The sequence below is a fragment of the Caenorhabditis elegans genome, chromosome V (genome assembly GCF_000002985.6).
Source record: "Caenorhabditis elegans chromosome V".
In the NCBI taxonomy this organism is placed as follows: Eukaryota; Metazoa; Nematoda; class Chromadorea; order Rhabditida; family Rhabditidae; genus Caenorhabditis; species Caenorhabditis elegans.
In genome coordinates, this window is record NC_003283.11 from 3,879,060 (window position 1) to 3,900,259 (window position 21,200).

The window sequence follows — 21,200 nt, forward strand, 5'->3', positions numbered from 1 at the left end:
AATTTCTGACAAAACGATTAGATTAAAAAGTGTCACAAAATTAATGTGGTTTATGTTCCTGGTCGAGATTATTCACCGAGATATGCTGACGTGCTCAAAAAATACAATTGGGATTTTATATTTCACTTGTATTAGAGTAAGACATTTTTTGCGGAAGAGTTAAAAAGACATTTATATTAAGATTTAGATTTGAGATTTGCAAATATCACAATTTTGGACGAACTTGGCAAATTGCTACTTCTGGAGCGCAATCGGCTGGATGTGATTTGCGCCTTATCCGCGTACCAGGAACAACAATATGTCACATTGCAACACAAAATAATTACACATTTAAATAACTAGAAAGTTCTACAAAAATGGTTCGCTGGAAAAAAAAAGTTTCTGATAGTTTTGTAAGAATTGATTCATAAAAATGCTCCATATTCCACAATCATTCCCTATTTCCTATTCTCAAGCCTTCTCATACTGCAAGACTCAGCGAGAACTTTCGGGATGTAGATATTGAAACCAAGCTCTCGCAGGGCAGTATTCATTCTTCTAGTCGTATATCGTTGCCTATCCATATGTTGATTGATAAAAAATAATGTCAGCAAATCTGGCGGGTCCTGTCTTAGAATTGGAGCACATACACTGCTGAAACAGCATGTTTGCAAACATCCTTTGGCATCGGGATAGAGTTTCTTGACCCCCTGGTGAAAGGCCTCCGATTGCTGGAAATATTTGTTGGATTATGAATTATTGAAACAACTGGATTTTTGGTCATCTAATAATAACAGAAATAGTAATCTAAAAGATAAACTTTCATGCCCGATTTCAGTTTTATCATATGTATTATTAAGAGATTAAATTGTATCTAGCAATGGTCTTGATCTTGTGAACTTGCAGATTAGATACATTGTGTCGTAATTTTGCAAGAATTTGACATGCCAGTTTAAAGGCACACAATGTTTTTGGAGTGGGTCTCGCAACTTCTCTGTAAAAAATTTTCGGGCGGCAAATCGGAAAATCGGCAAATTGCCGGAATTGAAAAATTCTTGGAAATCGGCAAACCGGTAAATTACCGATGTGGTTTTGCACATTTTTTAAATAAAATTTCAGAATTTCAATTTTAATCAGCAAAATTGTTCCTCTGAATGTTCCTACATCTTTTTTTAAAAAAGTCTGTAATGTGAAAATTTTCGGCAACGCGGCAATTTTCTACAGTAGTCTTATAACAACATCAAAGGTTAAAAATTATATAATTTTTTAAATTTTTTCATGATTTTTTAATTATGCAAAACAAAACTGAAAGAGGCAAACTTATTTCTGAATTTCCGCGCAAATGAGATGAATTACATGAGATTTGTGTTATTTTGGGAAAAAACACAACAAACGCTACTCCACTTCTAAAAGGAAATATTTTGAGCCAATTATTATTTAATGGATTTTTTAGTTTATTACCTGTCAATTCTAACACATACATATCACTACTTCAACTAGGGTAATTCTTTAAAAATTTGATAGTCTGATTTTTTCAGTCACCATACTTCAACTACAACGTGCCCTCGACTAGAAAATGTGCACTTCAAACCTACACACACTTTCGTTATAGAATGATCACACTAATATTCACACCCATAATACACCCAGACAACATTTATCACCCTCTACAAAAACATTCTGGTCTAAGATTTTTGGTGGCTAGACGAAAATAACACCACAAAATCTGTGACTGACTATTAATAATAGGAAGTCATGATTTGTTTGTTGTTCAAGGGATTTTATTATTAATGCATAAAAATGAGTAAATAAAATTCACAGCAAGAAACCTAAAAAAGCTTCCTCTCGAGCTTGCACGATTCCACCAAAATTCTCGGGATATAAAAGAATGGATTCCAGTGTCGTTTTGACACGGAAAAAAATTGTTGAGTAATGTAAATTTGTTTGTTCAAGTGATTGCTGATCGCCAATAGTTCCAGTAATCTGCCGGGTCCTTTACTGGAATAGTGAAGCAGGCATTGCTGGAGAAGAAGTTGCACGCATTTTTGACGGTTTTCAGATATGATTTCGCGGCCTCTTGGCGAGAGTCCGTCGATGTCTAGAAAATGGAATAGAAATCACTTTTTTAAAATTTTATTCTAAAACAAAAAATTCACTTGAAAATGCGCTTTTTTTTCAATTTTTTATTGCTGAAAAGTTGATTATTCGTAAATTTATTCAAAGGTTACAATGTTTGATTATTAATATTTAAGACAAAGGTAGACCGTAAATTTTGAGATTTGGAACTTTTTAAGAGAATTGGAACTTCGAACTTTATTCGTTGCGCAGCTTTTATCAATTGTGCAAAAACTTGAATAAAACAATAAAAACACAAAAGTTTCGTGCAAATTGTGAAAAAAAAAACTTTCAAAAACCGATTTTATATAATTCCACAGCCACCGAGTTTGAAATTACAGTACTCAATAAAGTCATACCTTTTTACAGTAAAAAAATTGTCGATTCGATACCAGGTAATGTTTTTTTGGCGCAATTGCGTCGGCTTAAATTATTGTTTTGTACTGCAAAGCACGAGACTCCTAATCCAAAGAAATTGTCTACAAAATCACTATTTTTTTGTTTGTGTTTTTGCCCCATTTTTATTCGGACAATTTTTATTTTTTATTTTTTTCATCAATTCACCAAAAGTTACAAAAATTACATCTTTCTAGGCTAATAAAATTTTATACTGATGCTTTATGAAAGAGCGTTAAAATTGCAATTTAAATTGAGCTTGTTTCGATTTTTCATATTGCAAGTGATGCATATATGCAAATTGTGTCTATTTTTTTCAAAGTATACTTCTACTGCTTTGCAATTAGTCTATTCAAAAATATGTTACTGAAATCATGCACACGTGACACTACATCTAGATAAATTGGAAAAAATAAACATGCAAAAAACTTTAAACTCTAAAAAAAACCCCATACAAGTGTTATAAATTTTATTATTGCTCAGAAAATGTACAGAAAAATTGAAAAAAATAACTAAAAAAACCACTAATAATAAACATCCGACCTGCAGGCTTCAGTCAATATTTTTGAGAAAAAGAAGTTCGGAGCCCAATACTCCCGGAGGCATTGTACCACCCTATTCGTAATGACACTTTGTCTATCGAGCCGTTGATTGATAGCCAGAATGGCTGCGTACCGACCGGGTCCGGTTCTCGGGTTTGACACCATACACATCTGAAGCAGAATCCTTGCGTAGACTTGTTGATGGCGAGAGAGAAGGTCTTGACCGCTTGGAGACATCCCTTGGATTGCTGGAACGGACAAGTTCACGAGACTCGCACAAAAATACAAATTATTATAGAAAAGAGGGGTGTTATTGGTCAGAAGTTATGAAATTGTTTGGTATTTTTGATATTTGGGTGGAGGTGGTGCTCACCAAAAATCAGAGACCAGAATGTTTTCGTAGAAAGTGCAAAATTTCTGCTTGCTCACCTGGATTACAAATCACTATCATATTCAGCAGCAGGTACTCGCTCTCGGTGATTTGTAGCTCCATTAGTGGTTTCATCGGCGACGTCAGCAGGTCCATGATTATTTCTCGACACTTTGGAATCTCGAAAAGTACATCTGGAAACATTTCGGTGCCCGTTGGCGCCAAAACTCGACCCTTCTTCTGGATGAACGAGTCATAGGCCACTGAAAGGTGATGGCTTTTGAAGGCGACATTTTTTAGGAGCAGCACCTGAAAATTTCCAAGTTATTGTAATATTCGGTGTTCGAAAAATTGGTAAAAATACCCTATCTGAAAGTAGAAGATCGTTGTAGAAACTAAGTCCCTTACAAACTTCTACAGCGAGTAAAACTCCCAGCGAGCCCCAAGGCTTCAGTTTTCGCTCTGTGTTCTCCCATTCGATTTCTTGCTGAAAGTATAAAATGATATGAAATATCGAAATTTGAAGAGAGAGTTCAGAATAAAAACTTTTCAAAATTATTTTGAAATAATTTTTTTTACAGTCAAAAAGTGGCAAAAACTGAGATTTTCCAATTTTCAAAGAATCATACAGAATTCACTTTTTTTTTGGAATTTTCTACTACAATATTTGGTCACTGTCTTTAAATGTCTTCAAATAAAAATTCATATAGCTCTAACTTACCGGTCTCAAGTACACTGAAAGCTTTGAGCCCTGAGCAACCAGGTCACAAAAACTGGGATCTTCACAAATATTAATGACACAGTAAGCATTATATCGGGTCTCATTCAAAGCATGAAGGTGTTGGAAAAACGTCGAATCGATGTGCGCCTGTGTGATTATATGTTGTGGGACTACGGCGACGACGGATTGTTTAGGAGATGGTTCCTCGTCGGACTGGGTTTGCGATTCGGAGGAGTTGTGATAGCGCATGCCGAGGTTCACGCATTTTTTGTATCGACATGATCGGCATTTTGGACGGGATGCTGGAAAATTATGTGAAAATTATAAAACAATTTTGTACTTTCTTCACAACTGTATTTTCAATATTACATTGTTTTTTTCGTATTTTTAATAGATTTTATTCTGTCTTATTCAAATTGCTGGATACCAGATCTTTTGAGGCTTGGAAAAAATGGAACGGATATTTCCGTCTTATGAAAATTCCATCTAAAACTTCCGGCAAAATAATGTTCGGCAAACGGCAAATCGGCAATTTGCCAAAAATCAAAATCTCCGGCAAATTTGCTAATTGCCGGAATTGATAATTTCTGGCAAATCGGAAACCGGTAATTTGTCGATTTGCCGAATTTGTCAACAAAAAAATTGCCGAACGACAACCACTGGTTTGAACATTAAATTTGAATTTTTTTTGAAAAGCTTTACTATGATATTTGGTCACTTTGGCACTATATGATTAGGTTTTAACAATATCCCCGCTTCCGCGCGCTTTGGCTATTCCACCTTAAGCTCCGCTCTCAATTTTAAAACCAGCTAATGTACTTCGGCTTTTTCTTCCCATATCACACATCACGTACACCACATATCACATCTAATATTTGCTTCCATCTGCTTCTGACTTGCCGGAAAACCCCAAGTTCTGTTCTGAATCAAAAAGTTCACCTGCAAATCAACTACAAAACACCAAAATGTTCTGTCTGCGCGCATGGCAGCATGTGCGAAGCATAATCTTTTATAAAGTAGAGTCTAGATATTCAGAGCGTGATCTCCGATTGGCATACTTCCGTGTGCTCAACCTAAACTCTTTTTTTGAAAGTGTAGGAAGATCAATCAAACCACCTTGAAGGTGGCGTGTCCGTGGGAAAATACATTAAAAAATTTGGACATTTTTTTGGCTGGGAAATCGCTTAAAACCAAATATCATAATTTGTTCCCACATTTTTAAAATACTCTTATTTAGAGAAAAATTTTCAATTGCCGCTCCCTGGCAGTAATTACGTATTAGTTTTTTCTGCTTCAAATTGAATGAACTGCTCATTTTTTTGTTGAAAATGGCAACTTTTGACTGAATTTTTTTTGAAAAAACCTCCAAACTCTTTGCCATTCTGGCATGCTAGAAAAACTTGGAAAAAACACAATCAAAAATTTCCAAAAAATTTTTTTGTGCTGAATACCCTACTTGCGACAGTTCACTTTTGAGCTCAACGGCTCCATACATAGATTCGCATCACTTTTTAATTTACTAATTATCATCTTCTGACTGATTTGATTTCCGGTTTATACGAAAAGAAAAACGCACTAACGTGTCTACGCACACCGTCTGCCCAGACTGATCATACGAAAATTCGGAGATGTGCAGAACGGGAAAACAACTTTTCTATGACTAGAGAATTTCAGTCACAAACTCCGGATTTAGAGATAATAAGACATTTCGAAAAAAGTTATTTCTCTAATCCTGCTTCTTCCCACATAAAACATGTTTTGATGGAGTTGTTCATGAGCGCAAAGGTGTGTGTTTTCCGTGTACAATGATCACGACAAAATTAAAAATTGTATTAACAGAAAATAAGGTTAAGGGTGATATATTTTTGACATATCAGACATAAGTTTCATTACTCAAATTTTCAAAGAATTAAAACATCACTGAAACAGAAAAAAACTGATGTGTCGTTTTTCTGGTTAAGCCTATTGACGCCTAACAGTTGTGGTGATATTAATATGATTGTCAGTGAGAAATAATCGACAGATAAGTTTAATCCATGTATGAACATACATAACTAAATAGTTTTGAGCATAAAATAAGTCGCATTCACGGTTTGGCCCCCAAGAGTTAGGAAAATAAAATTTTGAAAAAAATTTTGAATTTCCGTAATTTCTGGATAAATAGTGTCGTCAAACAATTTCAGATTTTTTGCTTTTTTTCAGCAATAATTGAAAAGTCGAAAGTTCGAAAACTAAAATATTTCTATTTTCCGATTTACCGGAAAATTGAAAAATCAAAAAAAGAGCAAAAAGAAAACAGTTAATTTTCTTCTAAAAAGTGGAAAACTAACCTACTTTTCTAAACCATTTTTTTTAGAAAAATCACATTTTTTGATATATAGGAAAACTGAAAATCGAAAAAAATTGTTCGATTTTCTGTAACATCGAAAATCGAAGAAAAATTAACACGAAATTACAATATTTATCGAATTTTTTAAATTATTTTTTAATTAACAAAAAAACATAATAAAACGTATAATCCTATCATAAAAACAAGAAAAAATGACAAAATTTTAAGCTATTTTTTGAAAAATTGAAACTAAAATTTTGACTATCGGATTGTAGGAAAAAAATCAACCAAGCTTTACAAACATGGTGCATCGTTAAAAAACTGAATTCACAAAAATTAACAAACTCACTTAACAAGTCATCACCATCGAAGCATTTTCCGCCCTTTTTGCAAAAATCGTCAATTTTCTCGGCGTGTGCTCTCCGGAAGAACATTTTGCACGCGTTACAGGACACCACCTGAAACAGATTACAATTCAATAAAAACTGTATTCCAGCTGCTGCTGCTGCCACATAGAAAAGTTGATGAAAACTAAGATTGCATCGAAATTTCGTTATTTTACAGAATATGTGATCTACCATAAATAAATGTTGAATTACTAGCATTACCTCATAATTGTAGCCGAAAGCTTTTTGGTGACAAATGGCGCAAATGTTGGGGCGATCCGAAGATATTGTGGTGCCGGACATTTTTCTGGAACTTTTATGTTCTTGAAAAACTAGAGATGGGAAATGTTAATAAGAACAACGACGTTTCGTTGTTAGGCTTCTCCGAGTGATTTTTGAAGTTGTTGTAAATTCAGATGTCTTTGAAAAATTCAGAGATTTTGAGTTTGCGAGAAACGGTCAGCTAAGCAAAACAAGGTAGGGCGAACAGAACCCGTCTGGGAAAATTCAATTTCCTGAGTAATAAATATGTTCTTGATGTGGTCTGGGTGGAGCTCATTGAGCACGCTTTTCTCCTCCCCTCTCTCCTTTCCTAAAGGTGTCTCCACCCATTTGTTGATATGATGAAGCCAGGGGGGAGAGCGAAGAAAATTTCGAATGAGGGGATTATTATTCTGCACACACTGATATACTGGAGAATAAGAATGTTCTTTCCGGACAAGTGATCTTAAATCTTTTTGGCTTTTTGAATATGTTACATCAGATATCCGGGTCAAAACGGAAATTAATCAGTTAGCAGTGCCAAGCTTTGTTATTTTGGAATCGTGTTTTGAAGTCAGCTTGATGTATGCAGAACAAAATTCTTAATCTCCGTGCAGATTAGGATATGGGAGATCTCGCACATTGTGGAATATTTGGAGTAGAGACGTCAGATTTCGAATCAGTGTAAGAATCTGTTTATATTTTTTGTGAAGTTGGACGGACGTGACTGTAGAACCACAAGTGACGTCACTCCTTAAGTCTAAGGTTATTCAAAATAATCTTTATCTTTGTTAAGAGTTGTTTTACCAGAATGGCGGGCGTGTTAAAGGGGGAGTAGAGTTTGTGAGTATTTTGCTTAAATAGACTGAAACGGATCCAAAACTGCTGAATTTCATTATGATACGTCACAAAAAATGCAAAGAAAATTTTTACGGCGGGTCAACTTTTAAACAAAAAATATATCCAAATTATGTTAAAATCTGAACATTTTATTCACTTTTTTTTGTCTTTAAACAAAAAATCGAAACATTTTACTCAATACAGTCAATTAAAAAAAAGATTGGCAATATGCCAGAACTTGACAAGACATTTTAAAAAATCGAAAATTTTTTGGTGTGTTTTGCTAATTTGCTAATTTGCTGTGTTGAATCTGGCTGAAATCTCAAAAACTACACCTGCCGGGTACGTTTTGTAGTTTGCTGAGTGGGAAAAGAAAACTGTTGCCGGAGTAGAAATTAAAATATTCGTGGATTAATTATTTTTCAGAATTTTCCATTTTTTTGAGACTCAATATTGGAAATGTGAATTAACGGCATTTTTGTCGGTCTAAAAAATAGGTTAATTCCAAATTTGTATTGAAAATTTGTTTCTTACTACATATAAAAAGTTAATTATCTACATATAATCGTAAATTTATTTCTTGCCATTTTGAAGGAAAATCTGAAAATATTTCGAAAATGAATTCAAAAATCAAGAATTTAGTTAAAATCGGGAGAGACTTAAGTGAGCAGAAATATTATATACTGATCCGGATGAATCCACGTGACAGTGGAATCGGGAAAATGCGAATGTTTTATTGAAATTTCAGAATTTAATTTTGTTCCTGATCTCTTTTGGGGGTTGATATAGAACTTTCGGCATCATTAACTGTTTGATTCGTTTGACTTTGTTCCGCGTACTTGAAAAATTGAACTGTAGGCCATGATATCCTGACTTCCGATTCCAAAACCCGTGAAACCATCATTCCATTTTCTTCTGGTTTTTGCTGAAAATGCTCCGGAACAGGTAAAAAGTTTGCCTTTTCTCTGTGCTCCGAGATATTCGATATTGAAACGTTGGGTTTTCGCCTGGAAAATAACAAAATACATACATTTACGGTGGAGCATAATTGCATCAAAACCTTTTTCGCGCTCTACTGACAACACAAAGTGATACCAAAATAAGAGCAGCTGCAATGAATCCATAAATCAATAAAACATAATTTTCAACTTGGTCTGAAAATATATATTTAAAATTGAGCAAAACTTTTAATTCCACCTTTAACAATTGCCGGATCACAGATGAACTTCATCTCAACAACGTGTCCAAACTGCTTCTCCAAAACATATAAAACATGGATATCCCTACCGGGATCCTCAGTGCACCAAGCTCGTAGGTCATCAGGTACACAATCGAAATCGAGCAGATGGATCTGAAATTTTGAATTTAGTTTGTGTACAAGTATGCTCTATTGCTAGAACACAAATGGTTCAATTTTTATGGTTACAATATTTCAGTGTACTGTAAAATTATTATTATTCATTCTAAAATTTTTTGAAAAAATTGTCAGAATTTAAAAATGAAATGGTAGAAAGAAAATGGAGCGGAATACCTGTAGAAAAAATTTTTAAATTTTTTTCTAATATTTTATGATTTTTTTTTAATTTTGCGAAAAATTTAAAAAAGGGCTTACCATGTTTTTTGGAATTCTCTGCTATCTTCAACGAGGTTCGAAAAATATTTAAACAGGGGAAAAAGTTAAATGCAATTGAATCACAAAAGTAAAACAAAGAAAAGTAATTTAAATTAGCCAGAAAACTAAAAAATGTGAATTTTTCCTGAAATTGAAAAAAAAATCACAAAAAATTTACAAAAAATTTTTACAGTTTAAACAGTAAAATCCTGAACGCTTTTCTTGAATTCTCGCCAAATCCTACATACCTCTCGATTTTTCTCGGAAACTGTATATCTCTCCATGGGCAGCCGGTTTGCGTACATATCCAGAACAGAGCAGTTCATCCATCTGACTGTTAATTTTAAATTTAAATTTTCTGAAACTCTGTGCTCAGCCTCGGCAACTTGCTGCCAGTAAAGAATCATCAATGCTCTGAATTTCTGGTAAAAGTAACATCAAATTTAAAATAATCCTACTTTGCATGAGCAATTTGTCTGAAAGTTCTAGCATCTGCTTTGTTCGAAAATTGGAATTCCTGCCGTCCAGTTTTAACATCAATTATCTCAAAATGAACTTCAATAACTTTTCCAAAGCGGGAGTACTCTAGAGTTGAGAATTGTAGAATAATAGTACAACTGAGAAGAACTTGGAAAAGTTTCATATGAATAAGAAGTGAACACAATATAATAGTAATAGTACACACGCAAACTGATAAGAAGGTGAGTGAGAGAGAGAGAGAGAAATAACACATACATAAATATAAATACACACAAATTGATAAGTACTAGTTTCAGCGAACGATTGGCTTGCAGCCGCGATTGAGCACGACTCTTCCCTCATTTTCTCGTGGGCCTCTGAATACGGTTGTAGTGACCTGAGTTCCGTCCGCAAGGCCTTCATGAACGTTCTCGCGAGCCAAGTTTTGCATTCCAAACTGCCTTGAATCTTCCGTTTTTTTCAGTACCAGAATTTCAGAGTTCCACCTAAAATTTGAAATGTTGGTTTCATATATGTATTGAATCAAAATACTCACAGTGAGCAAGTCATGACGCAGAAAGCAATGGCAAAAGTAACAATGATCCAAATGATAAGGAGCATCTTGCCAAGATCGCACGCTAAAAAATTATTATTTTCTAAAGTATTGAGGAAAATAAATTCTTCACTAACTTGGAACTCCAAATTGGCAAACCAACACGGGAGCATAGAAGAATTCGCTAATTGCCACCAAAGTCGGGAAACCAGTCGTCGGATATGGCCAGGTTTTGCAGAATTTGCTGACCTCGCTGTCCGACGGCTCGTTGATGAAAATTCGAATACGCGAGAAGCCATACGGCTCTTTCTGAAATTGGAAACACAGTTTTATCAAGCTGAACAGTTAGGCGGTACCTTTCGAATCCAAATCGGGTCCCAGTCTCTGTACTTCTCCTCCTCTTGCAGAACAACCATCTCGACGATGACCTGCGAATTTTCACCTCGGTTCTCCGCTCGCAGCATCTCATTGAGCGCACTGCCTCTGAAAAATGTGTGTGTGCTGTTGATCAAGACTCTAGGCAAACTTTGGAACACCTACGCCAGACAATTATCTCTCCGTGTGGAGTACACGATTTTCCCACGCGTTGTCCGGCAGGCGATTGTCAATGGAGCGCGGAAAATTCAGTGAGGAAGGCTAGAAACCCGTGACTTGAAATAAAAAATTTTCCTTGGGACAATCTCACTTTTAGGGTTATGTTCTAGAGGTAATGCCAAAATAAGAACCCCAAATGATTTGATGGCCCGACATCTACCGGGTTCTGCTCCGCACTAAGATTACCTCGTAGTGAGCTGGGAACCCGTCAGATGTCAGCCCATGATATTAATTGGAGTCCTAATTTTGAAATTACCCCAGGAAATGACCTATAAGTTGGTAAACCTTTTTAGACCTTTAGCCAAGAAGGTCTACTGAAACCTGACCTAGTCAAAATTTTGAAAAATTCAATTTTGAATGTAATTTTCTAGAGGTAATGTCAAAATAAGGACCTCAAATAATATGGTAGCCTGACGATCATGGATTAATTCAAAACCCAACTCACTGTTCAAAAAGAGCCTGTCGAACTGGACCAAGAAGCTCGCCTGCTTCCTCGGCCTTTTTCTTTGTTCGGCACCAGAAGAACTCAGCGATGTGACCGTACACATGATCCGAATGCCAGAATGTTGGTTTCGCCTCCTGTTGAGTAACCTTCGAAGTAGCGATGGGGAGCAGGAACAGACTGAGCCACACGAGCCAGCGCATCTAAAAATTGATATGAAAACAATAAGAAAATTGGTCATAGATCATAGGTATGTTCCAGATCAAACTGTCGTTGGTTAAAATTAATGAAAAATGGAATCGCAAATTTCAAAAATCAATCAAATTTACATCATACACAACTTAAGAAGTATTTGTGAACAAAGAATTTTGAGATCAAGATTATATTTCAAGATTAGAATTCAAAAAAAGTGACAATTAGAAATTTTGCATCTCAATAGGCATGTCCTGTGGCGACATGCTGGCTTCTCGCTCTCTTCGCATGTTCTCGTGAATCTGTCGGTTTTCAGCTCCCTGACGTTTGGACTCCTCGATGGCGGCTTGGCGTTTTCGGTAGAAATGACTGAAAATTAATTTTACATTACATGCTTTCAATGGGATTTCTAGAATAAATAGAAACCTCTTTTTACGGTAGTGTGACGTCATGGAAGAACTTTCCAGTGTGACGTCACACTTATGAGAAAAAATATTTCACGTGTTTCGGGGGTTTAAGATTTTTAGATTTTTTCAGTGCCCGTGAAGTCAAAATTTGATTTATGCACCACTGCGCTATTTTTTAGTAATCTCTCTATTACGAAACCACGAGATCATGAGAATGCCTACTTTTCTGACGGCAAATATCTCGTAGCGAAGGGACCTGCGTCTCTCTTTGCCACACGCTCTCTCGCTGCTGCGGCCTGCCAATATTTTCGGGCCAGTCAATAGGCATTCTCATGATCTCATAGTTTCGTAATATGTTGCCACCACGTGGTGTCAGAGTGTCCCATCTCGGTTTGATCTACGTTGATCTACAAAAAATGCGGGAGAAGAGACGCAGACTTCTCAACTGATTTCGTATGGTTAAGATCAGGCTGACGTCACATTTTTTTGGCCGGAAACTTCCCGCATTTTTTGTTGATCAAACCGTGATTGGGCAACCTGGCACCACGTGCTGCACCCTTCCATGTCCCCTTGTCGTTCAACTTTCTCATTAGCGCGCGATTACACCGGTAGGAAAACAAAGAAACTTACTATCCCAGACAGGAGAAGGAGACGGCAGCAACGAGAAGTGTGATTCCGGCAGCTGGTCCAAACGTGGGGAGCACAAATTTCCAGTCCTCCTCGTTTTTGATGTTTAGAACATTATCCATTTTTGCTGCAAAAAAAATTTGTTTGAATGAAATGAGGGGTAGAAAACAAACAAAATACGGAGAAAAATTGACACCACTTTTTGGTCACATTGTTTGAAATTTCAAATATACGTATTATAAAAATTATAGGATTTAACACAAGAGGAGTACTTCTCAAGTTTAGGTACTTATCCTTAGATTCTCAGAATCATGTATTTCGGCTCAAGTTTGTTTTTTTACTCCTAATGATTTTAATGAGTTGAGAAACTATTTTGCAAATCTAGAAAGTCTCTAACTCAAAAAAAAGTTGAAGAGTGGCACCAGACGCAAGCTAAAATTGAGAAAATCGAGATAATTTTTCAAACTTTCAAAAAAAGATTTCAAGATTTCAAGATTTCAAAAAAAAAAACTGAGCAAAAAGTGTTGTCTATTCACGTGGCAATAAAAAACCGCAACAGAGGAGTACAACAGAAAAGAAACAAAGAAAATGATTACAAAACCTGAGCGCCCGCGTTGTGGGTCAAATAGTCCCTCCTTCGCGCGCGCAAAAACACAAACATGGGACCTCCCTCCTCCTCCTCCTCCGCGCGACTGCGGTTCTGTTCATGTGCGCGTCACGGTGTATGCAGAATTCTGACCTTTTCAGTGGTAGGCGGGAAATGAGAAGATGAGGGAAGAGGAGAGCCCAGTTGTTTTCGTCTTTCTCCCGCAAAGGATGACCTAGTTTTGGACGGATCGATTTTTTTTTTGAAACAGTTTTTCTTTTTGAATTTTAAACTCTCACAGCTACTCTTCTTCCCGTTTAAAAAATAAGAATGTATTTTAATTTCCTAAGCTTATCTCCACAAAAAGCAATGAAAAGATTTTTAGAAAATGGCTGGACTATTTCGAACAATTTTCAAGGGCAAAAAGTCCCGAAAGGAAAACGAAAACGACGACGATTACACAGTGGTTTGTACCTTTTATCGAATATTATTTCAATCGATTCCCCCCGGTTTCAGTTCAATCCGTGCGTACGCTCAATGTCGCTGAAACGTCAGCCAACCGCCCGTTTTGCCGATGATTGTATGCTCCCACCGACTGCCGCCTATCACACGACAAGTGCACCGAAACTTCGCAAAGGGCCTCAAAGCTGTCCGGGCGGCCGTGATGACTTCAATGCTGCTGCCTACAGTAGATCCAACAAGTTGCCCAGGACCTTCCCACTTGGAGCTTCAAGCTCGAGCCGGCAAGATTTCCAAATTGATGACTTTGAGCGAGGATCTAGAAATCATAAAATTCGGGAATCCTCATCAATGGAGTTTGCAAAAAGAGATCAAAAAGAAGGTGATGATGAGGATAATGAAGCGATGCTCGAACGAAAAAGCCGGTACTACATGCAAAAATGGGAGAATTCGGAAAAACAACGGCGTGAGGAGAGGCGAAAGCAGGAACGGTATGAACAGGAGAGAGAAAGCATTCAAAGCGTGATGTCCAATATGGCCTATTGTATGGCGTCGGCTCAACAACTGGAGCAGTTGAAAAAGGAACGAGACCAGTACAAGAAGGAGATGAGACGGTATAAGGCAAAATGTGAGCAATTGGAGAGCAAGTGCGAGCAACTACAGACCATGTCTCCGAGCTATGGCGCATTTCAGGTAGAGTTTCGGGGCCTTCATTTTTTCGCCTACCATATATGCTCCAAGTTCTTTGCAAAATTTTAAGTTGTAATTCTTCTCGGGTAAAGGTAATTCAACGATTTATTTCCCTGCACCCTGCTCCATCACGTTAATTTCAAATATCCTTCTAGGCCTGCACCATCCATCTCTAAAGGTCCTCGCCACTCCCAATTTTCCCATTAGGGCACGATTGCATTTTCAGAAAATACGGTGTCCTAGACACTAGAGATCGGAACCTTTTCTGGGTGGTGGTTCCCCTGGTATTTAGCTTTAGCTGAGTTTAAGCCGAAGACTGTAGAAACCAACAATGAATTGTTCTACTTCTCAATCTGGGTGAGCCTATTGGGAGGAAGGGCTTGAACTCGTGACCTCTAGATTGCTAGCGGCCACCAATATTATTAAATTATCAAAAAACATATTTTCAGTCTATGCAAAATCTCCAAAATCCAATGCTGCCATCTCCATTCCAAACTCCACAATTTCCTGCTCCACGAAGCTTCGCCTATCCCAACCCGCCACTTCCATTTCATCGTTCCATGGATTTTCTCAATAGTGGACCGCCAAGCTACCTGTACAATGAGAACCTATCTTCGCTGTGCAGCAGCTCGATGAGCCACACGCCGACGACAAACGGGAGCGATGGCGCCGGCGAATCACTTGTTAATCCGTCGGACGTCAGTTTTCTCAAGAACTTTTCTAATGGTAGGTTCTGATAAATTGTTTCTAAACATTCTATCATTTTTTCAGGTCCCACAAATTCCTACGACAATGATGACGAGGACGAGGTCAAAAACTATCGTCAAGAGCAGGACTATTTTGTTTCAAGCCCACAGGCTTCCAATACTAACTAACTATTTATTAATTAATGTATATCTTTGTATTTTGTCAATTCTATTTTTTTCAATTTTAATAAACCGCTAGTAAGTCCTGAAAGAACGATGAATCAAAAAATCGAACAACTCTCAATTTATAGGGATTAGATTTTTTTTTCTCGTCCTATTCTTCACGCTCCCTCCTCATTTCGTTCTGTCCTCAATGGATAACAAGTCCATTAGAATACAATTCATGTTATATTCGATTTTATGCTTTTCGCGCCGATTTCACAGAAAGCGAATATATTGAGAGATATTGTTTTTGCCGCCGGGCACCGTCACTAGGGACACAATTCGTGTGGGTCGTCTTCGATAATTTCCGCTTTTCGTATTTATGTATATCGGCCAAACATTGCCTAACTCGCCTAACTACATTTACTTTTACTATATTTTTTATTCAGTTTTACCTCGCTTTTGTTAGAAATTGCTCATAAAAATTCCAGAGATGCTCGGATACTTTAACAGAACCCATGCTGCTCAGGTCGGAAGCTGGGATACTTTCCAGGGGTTTTTGATATTTGAAGTTTTGCTTATTATTGTTAGGTATGAGTTTCCGCGTTATACTGTCGCGACAGAACGATCGCTCCGCCAATTTTGCATGCGGCAAAGGGGCGTGGTTTATTGGGGGCGGGATTCCGGCGCAACCCTGCGGCACGTTTTTTTCGTGCGGTAATTTTCAGTTATTTTTATTCGTTTTCTGTTCGAAATTTCACGATTTCGCTCGATTTTGTTCGTTTTTTCGGATAAAAAAGTGTTCAACTATTTTTTAAATGAAAAATAACCAAGTTTTATCAGTTTTTACTTGAAAAAATGCTTCGTTTGTCTCTTTTTCTGTAATATACGATGCAAAACGTTAAAAAAAAACGTTTTCTCTTCACATTTTCCTTTTTTTCCCCCCATTTTCTCTCTTAACAATCGTAATTTACAAAAAAAGAGACAAACAAAGCATTTTTCGGGTAAAATCTGTGAAAACTTGGTTATTTTTCATTTAAAAAATAGTTGAACACTTTTTTATGCGAAAAAACGAACAAAATCGAGCGAAATCGTGAAATTTCGAACAGAAAACGAAAAAAAATAGCTGAAAATTACCGCACGAAAAAAGCGAGAAAAAAGCGTGCCGCAGGGTTGCGCCGGAATCCCGTCCCCAATAAACCACGCCCCTTTGCCGCATGCAAAATTGGCGGAGCGATCGTTCTGTCGCGACTGTATTTTCTTTTGTTCAATTACAAATTTTCAGTTTTCTTTCCATAAGCTTCTGGTTCTTAGTGATACTCACCGCAAAAAACATGCATCCAAATTTTCGAATTATCAACGCTTTCTATTACGGACAATACTTGATTCAACTAAGCTTTTGGGTAATTCAGCCATTCATCATTTTGAGGGAAGGTTTGGACGGTGAGTCACATTGCATGAACATCATTTGCTTTGATCTAGGTAGGAGTAGTAGACAAGTTTAAGGGCTTGACGCCTGCCTAAAACCTGTCGCCTGCCTAAAAACTTAAGGTTAAGCAGAAAGGCGTTTTGGTGCCTATATATAAAAGCACGACCTAAATCTAAATGCTTCTTATACTATTTTCTATAAACATTCTGTTTTTTTTCTTGGTTTATGTTTACAAGAATTATATTATTATTTGAACATTACAAACAAAAACATTTATTTTTCGGTAACCTTGGTCGATATTTTACAATAATTTAAATTTAATGACGTCACACAAGTTTACTCTACGATACGTGTGACGTCATGCAATTCAATTCCTGTTGATCAAACGATGATTCTACCTTTTTGAGACAAATATGACTCAATCTAACTCGTAAAATACAAAATACATTGAAATTTTTGAGTTCAATTTTTACAATTTTTGAATGATTTCAGATTCTGACAAATTTGGCAATAGCCTCTTCACACTTTGTAGTTATGTCAGAATTGTTGGGATTTTTTATGGTGAGTTTTCAGATCAAAACTGTTAAAGCTAACGGTGTTATATATAATCTACATATAACATTTTTTTCTAAAACTTTAATCTCTGAAAAAACTAGAATGTGTTAAAACTATACACAATACCCCACTAATTCAAATTCCAGCGTTCTGCGCTTTGCCAGCTTTGGTCATCGAGAGAAGCTTTGCAACGTATTTGCTGGAGAGTTACGAGAAAAAACCAAATTTGTGCATTGGAACATTTATTGTCATGTTTCAATGGGCAACAGCAGCATCTGTGGGAATACACTTTAATCGTGGTGAGAACGGGGCTTCCATATAGGCACAGAGACGTCTGCCGCGCCTTCTGTATAGTGCGGCGCAGAACCCAAAAAAATGTCGGGCGCTAATCATCAATCTTTGAACTCACGCCAGTATTCAGAAAGGCCGGAAAGTTTCGGGCAGGCACCGTTCCTTTGTAGGCCTATGGTCTATATCAAGCAAGAAGGCTTTTCGTTGCGAGACCCACTTTTCCCGGAGTTGACTAATTACCCTAATTCCAGCATCTAACACCGTCGAGCACACTGCCGGTGCAATAATCGCAAATTCGTTGGCAGTAATTCTGAACAAATTCAACGAAAAATTGAACTCAAAGTACTATTATGCAATGGATCGAGCGTCGTATTCATTGTCGGAACGATTTCAAATAACCGAGAATATCAAGACTGCAAAGGTTAGTGCATCCCGAGAACCAATTTTTTTTGCGCTTGCAGTATCAAATTTGTACTTTTACTGGATTAGAGAAAAAAATTTACGAGAATTTATGATTCTTTTTGAATTTTTTGGTATTTTTGTGTTAATTTATTTGGAACAAAAACTGTATTTGAAATATGCAAAATTGATACAAGTAGCAAAATTAATTAGATCGAGTTTGATGGCATCTGAAATTTATTTGAATTCCGATGCTATTTTCAAGCTTCTTTTAAGACCTCCAATGATTTTTCAGACCTTCAACAACATTGTTTTTTCGATTGGATTTTTCAACACTATTGTGAATGTTTGTTTGATTCTTGACAACTATGACATTCCTGTAACCTATAAGAACATTGCTTCAGTGTGCTGTGACTACGCCATTTTATTGTAAGACTTAGGTTTCAGATACGCAGCTTAGGTTAAGGCCTAAAAACAATATTTTCAGATACGGAATAATTGTGCCAATTGTTTACTATATCCAGACAGAGTCTTGGCAGAAACGGGTAGCAGTGATGATGGTATGACTTAGCACATTTTCCCGTCACATTTACAAAATCCCCTTTTTCTTATTGTTAACTTAAAGTTTATATTTTGAAATTTACGTAATCGCAAAGAAACATATTGTTACTTTCTGAAAATACATATACTCGGTAAGCGTCTGCGCACTTTCTGCGCACATTCTGTGCCGATTAATTTCTTTTCTATTAATCGGCGCAGATTGTGCGCAGAATCGGCAGAGAATGTGCGTTGAATCGGCGCAATATGCAGAGCAACCCTGCGTTTGAAGTTAAAAATCTAGATAACGATGAGAAATATCGCATTTTCTAATTGTAATTATTAAAAAAGTGCCGACATTAGAAATGACACTACGGTGAACATTTTATAAATAATTACTTTTACAGAAAGGATGTTGCAAACCGAAAGTGGTGCCGTTAAAGGACACTTTCGGGCATGATATGACATCTCATGGAGCTTGTGAAGAAACTACGAGATATTTTGAAATGCTGGCGACTCAGTGGAAATAATTGTTTTTTTTTGACTGAAATTTTATTTTAATTATTAGTGCCGTAAATGCCATGTTTAATGTTGGGAGTAGCATTATATTAGTTAAAATGCTCTAAACAGTGAAACAGTGATTATGTGTTTTATGAATCTGATATCTGAAGATCGGGTTCACAAATTAATTTTGTTAACAAAATTCATTAAAACAAATTATTGCGTTGTTTGTCATCTCAATTACCACAGTTGTGTCGCGAATATCAAAGTGACAATAGATGGGCTCATCAACTTTTCAGAAAGCTTGCTTGGCTTGATGGATATGAAAGTTCTATTTATTGAATCAGAAAATTATTATTTAAAAACGGCCCATCACTTCTGAGATTACTGTAATTGAAAAAGACAAAATGCCCATTTTCAGATACTCCTTAAGGTTAGCTATTTTCTCGAATAGGCGTTGTATCGTTAGCCTGGCTTTTATCAAGAGATACTTGTTGAATATCATATGTGGTACAATTTTCTGAGATCCTTATTTCAAACCAGTTTACGAAAAAATATAGGCTGCCTAAGCCTCCTTATATGCCTATTGATTTTTGGGTTGTAGTCATGAAGACACAGTTTTACTGCTTACAGCAATCATTTCCATCGATTGTGGGCGACCAGTCGGTAGTAATTCCCAGAGCATTTTTCAATCCGTTACAGCTATCCACATCCAAACTCAGGTATTTATTGTTTTTATCAAATACTATTGTGGCGGGATTGCTCGCTCGAACTCGCTGAAATAAAAACAATTTAAAAAATCTAAAAAAGTTGCGAGACGAACCTTCAATTTTGGAAATGATATATTCTGCAAATTAGGGTTGTTTTCCACGATGATACCGGATTTGTCAGCTGAAATTATTTTATCTGGCATTACAAAGTATACCGAATGAGTTTTGATTTATGGTTCGCGCGGTTCAGAACTTGACGCCTTCCTGAAACCTGCCGCACTTAACTTAGACCCCAGCGTGGCAGCTCAAGGTGCGGGCAAACTGCCGAAAACATTGACGAAAACCTTCGAAACATTACCAGTGAACGATGCCACGTATTTCAGGTTTTCCAAAAAGTTGAAGTCGGTCACGTTAGTCCCATTTATGATGAGACTCCCGAAAATGATTTCGATCATTTTAATGGAGTCTAGGTTAGTATTCGGACCAACTTCCACGTCACCAAATACTTTCTGGCATAGACTAGGAGACATGCAGAGATTTTTCTCATTAGTTGTGACTGGAGCACAGTATTTTCCGGATGTTTCGTCCACGTTGATGACATTAGCAGTGATAAAGTTCTCCATTTCCTCAATGGTGATGCAAAAATCTGATGACTCCGAGTGAAACTTAAGCTTTGTATTTTTGTCGTTGGGTTTTGGGAACTCAGGCATTGTTATGTTCTAAATGCAACTAGTGATTACTTTGAAGAAAATAAAAAATTTACTTTCAAGTTGGGCATGTTCAATCTGACAAGTTTCTTGTTTTCAGTAACTTGAAAACCCACGCAGGAAATGGAGGTCAGGTTGGTGAGGCCTATTTCCAGCATTTGATTGTTTAGCACCCACATGACATCGAAGTTGTCTTAAATATAAATGGAAAAAAAAACTAATTCACAAACTCACTGCACTCTATAGATTCCAAACCAGCAAGGAAACTTCCGCTTCGGAATTTTGTGCTCACCACGAAAATATTTCCAATCAGACGTTTCATATTCAAAAATGCAGATGTCAACTGTGCTTCGGTCAGATCACAATCTTCCCCTATCTGTAGATCGGAGCACACCGTGCTGCACGTTTTGGGAAACAAATCGATAGTTTTGGAAGATAAATTTCGAGAATCGAATGTGCATTTTGGATCTGCAAGTTGGAAAATGCTTATGAAATAAAAAAAGTGTCACCGCAGTGTTTCTTTTCAAAGAATTCTGATAAATCCGTTGAAAATGTTGAAAATGTTCTCGCAGCTAATAACAGAACAAGTACAATTTTTTCGTTCATTTTGAAAAAATCAATCTGAAAATGAGACTAAACCCCAATTTGATTTCGGGAAAATGA

The 21,200-nt window shown here is 36.7% G+C and overlaps 7 protein-coding genes and 2 non-coding genes across 12 annotated transcripts; 2 read left to right on the top strand and 7 right to left on the bottom strand.

Moving 5' to 3' along the window:
• Nucleotides 1–1,738: 1,738 nt before the first annotated feature.
• nhr-124 lies at nt 1,739–7,145 on the bottom strand (the record flags this gene model as incomplete). 2 transcript variants are annotated; one of them, NM_001129380.4, is made up of 6 exons in its annotated part: nt 1,739–2,077; nt 3,462–3,711; nt 3,767–3,889; nt 4,124–4,425; nt 6,802–6,910; nt 7,061–7,141. In NM_001129380.4, 6 exons carry the CDS (start codon nt 7,139–7,141, stop codon nt 1,809–1,811), a joined length of 1,134 nt encoding a protein of 377 aa, NP_001122852.1. In that variant the 3' UTR covers nt 1,739–1,808. The 2 variants fall into 2 exon arrangements, with proteins under 2 accessions (NP_001122852.1, NP_504070.2); NM_071669.7 differs by lacking the exon at nt 1,739–2,077 and adding an exon at nt 2,973–3,280 and having other exon boundaries at nt 7,061–7,145.
• On the bottom strand, nt 1,928–1,948 carry 21ur-10092. Its single transcript, NR_068676.1, has one exon.
• Nucleotides 5,986–6,006, bottom strand: 21ur-14490. The gene has a single exon (NR_068677.1).
• A 1,358-nt stretch (nt 7,146–8,503) lies between the features above and the next one.
• On the bottom strand, nt 8,504–10,229 carry C17E7.13 (uncharacterized protein). The gene is made up of 5 exons (NM_071670.3): nt 10,010–10,229; nt 9,800–9,965; nt 9,137–9,290; nt 9,000–9,093; nt 8,504–8,946 (listed from the first exon to the last, which is right to left on the bottom strand). Exons 1-5 carry the CDS (start codon nt 10,192–10,194, stop codon nt 8,691–8,693), a joined length of 855 nt encoding a protein of 284 aa, NP_504071.1. The 5' UTR covers nt 10,195–10,229; the 3' UTR covers nt 8,504–8,690.
• C17E7.9 (uncharacterized protein) lies at nt 10,102–11,802 on the bottom strand (the record flags this gene model as incomplete). Of its 2 annotated transcripts, NM_071672.3 has the most annotated exons (6): nt 10,102–10,516; nt 10,567–10,648; nt 10,701–10,872; nt 10,920–11,046; nt 11,104–11,187; nt 11,603–11,802. In NM_071672.3, the coding sequence occupies 6 exons, from the start codon at nt 11,800–11,802 to the stop codon at nt 10,324–10,326; spliced, it is 858 nt and encodes a 285-aa protein (NP_504073.1). In that variant the 3' UTR covers nt 10,102–10,323. The 2 variants fall into 2 exon arrangements, with proteins under 2 accessions (NP_504073.1, NP_504072.1); NM_071671.2 differs by lacking the exon at nt 11,104–11,187 and having other exon boundaries at nt 10,177–10,516.
• A 102-nt stretch (nt 11,803–11,904) lies between these two features.
• On the bottom strand, nt 11,905–12,960 carry C17E7.12 (uncharacterized protein). Its single transcript, NM_071673.5, has 2 exons — nt 12,829–12,960; nt 11,905–12,160 (listed from the first exon to the last, which is right to left on the bottom strand). Exons 1-2 carry the CDS (start codon nt 12,945–12,947, stop codon nt 12,016–12,018), a joined length of 264 nt encoding a protein of 87 aa, NP_504074.1. The 5' UTR covers nt 12,948–12,960; the 3' UTR covers nt 11,905–12,015.
• An 834-nt stretch (nt 12,961–13,794) lies between these two features.
• On the top strand, nt 13,795–15,514 carry C17E7.4 (BZIP domain-containing protein). Its single transcript, NM_071674.9, has 4 exons — nt 13,795–13,877; nt 13,928–14,563; nt 15,010–15,286; nt 15,332–15,514. The coding sequence occupies exons 1-4, from the start codon at nt 13,800–13,802 to the stop codon at nt 15,433–15,435; spliced, it is 1,095 nt and encodes a 364-aa protein (NP_504075.1). The 5' UTR covers nt 13,795–13,799; the 3' UTR covers nt 15,436–15,514.
• A 387-nt stretch (nt 15,515–15,901) lies between these two features.
• On the top strand, nt 15,902–19,149 carry sre-9 (Serpentine Receptor, class E (Epsilon); the record flags this gene model as incomplete). Of its 2 annotated transcripts, NM_071675.3 has the most annotated exons (8): nt 15,902–15,999; nt 16,694–16,851; nt 17,330–17,398; nt 17,539–17,691; nt 17,935–18,104; nt 18,378–18,511; nt 18,570–18,642; nt 19,027–19,149. In NM_071675.3, 8 exons carry the CDS (start codon nt 15,902–15,904, stop codon nt 19,147–19,149), a joined length of 978 nt encoding a protein of 325 aa, NP_504076.3. The 2 variants fall into 2 exon arrangements, with proteins under 2 accessions (NP_504076.3, NP_001317796.1); NM_001330818.1 differs by lacking the exon at nt 15,902–15,999 and having other exon boundaries at nt 16,743–16,851.
• A 591-nt stretch (nt 19,150–19,740) lies between these two features.
• irld-22 (Receptor L-domain domain-containing protein) lies at nt 19,741–21,143 on the bottom strand (the record flags this gene model as incomplete). Its single annotated transcript, NM_071676.2, has 6 exons — nt 19,741–19,896; nt 19,944–20,011; nt 20,189–20,549; nt 20,594–20,730; nt 20,772–21,005; nt 21,047–21,143. The coding sequence occupies 6 exons, from the start codon at nt 21,141–21,143 to the stop codon at nt 19,741–19,743; spliced, it is 1,053 nt and encodes a 350-aa protein (NP_504077.2).
• Nucleotides 21,144–21,200: the final 57 nt, after the last annotated feature.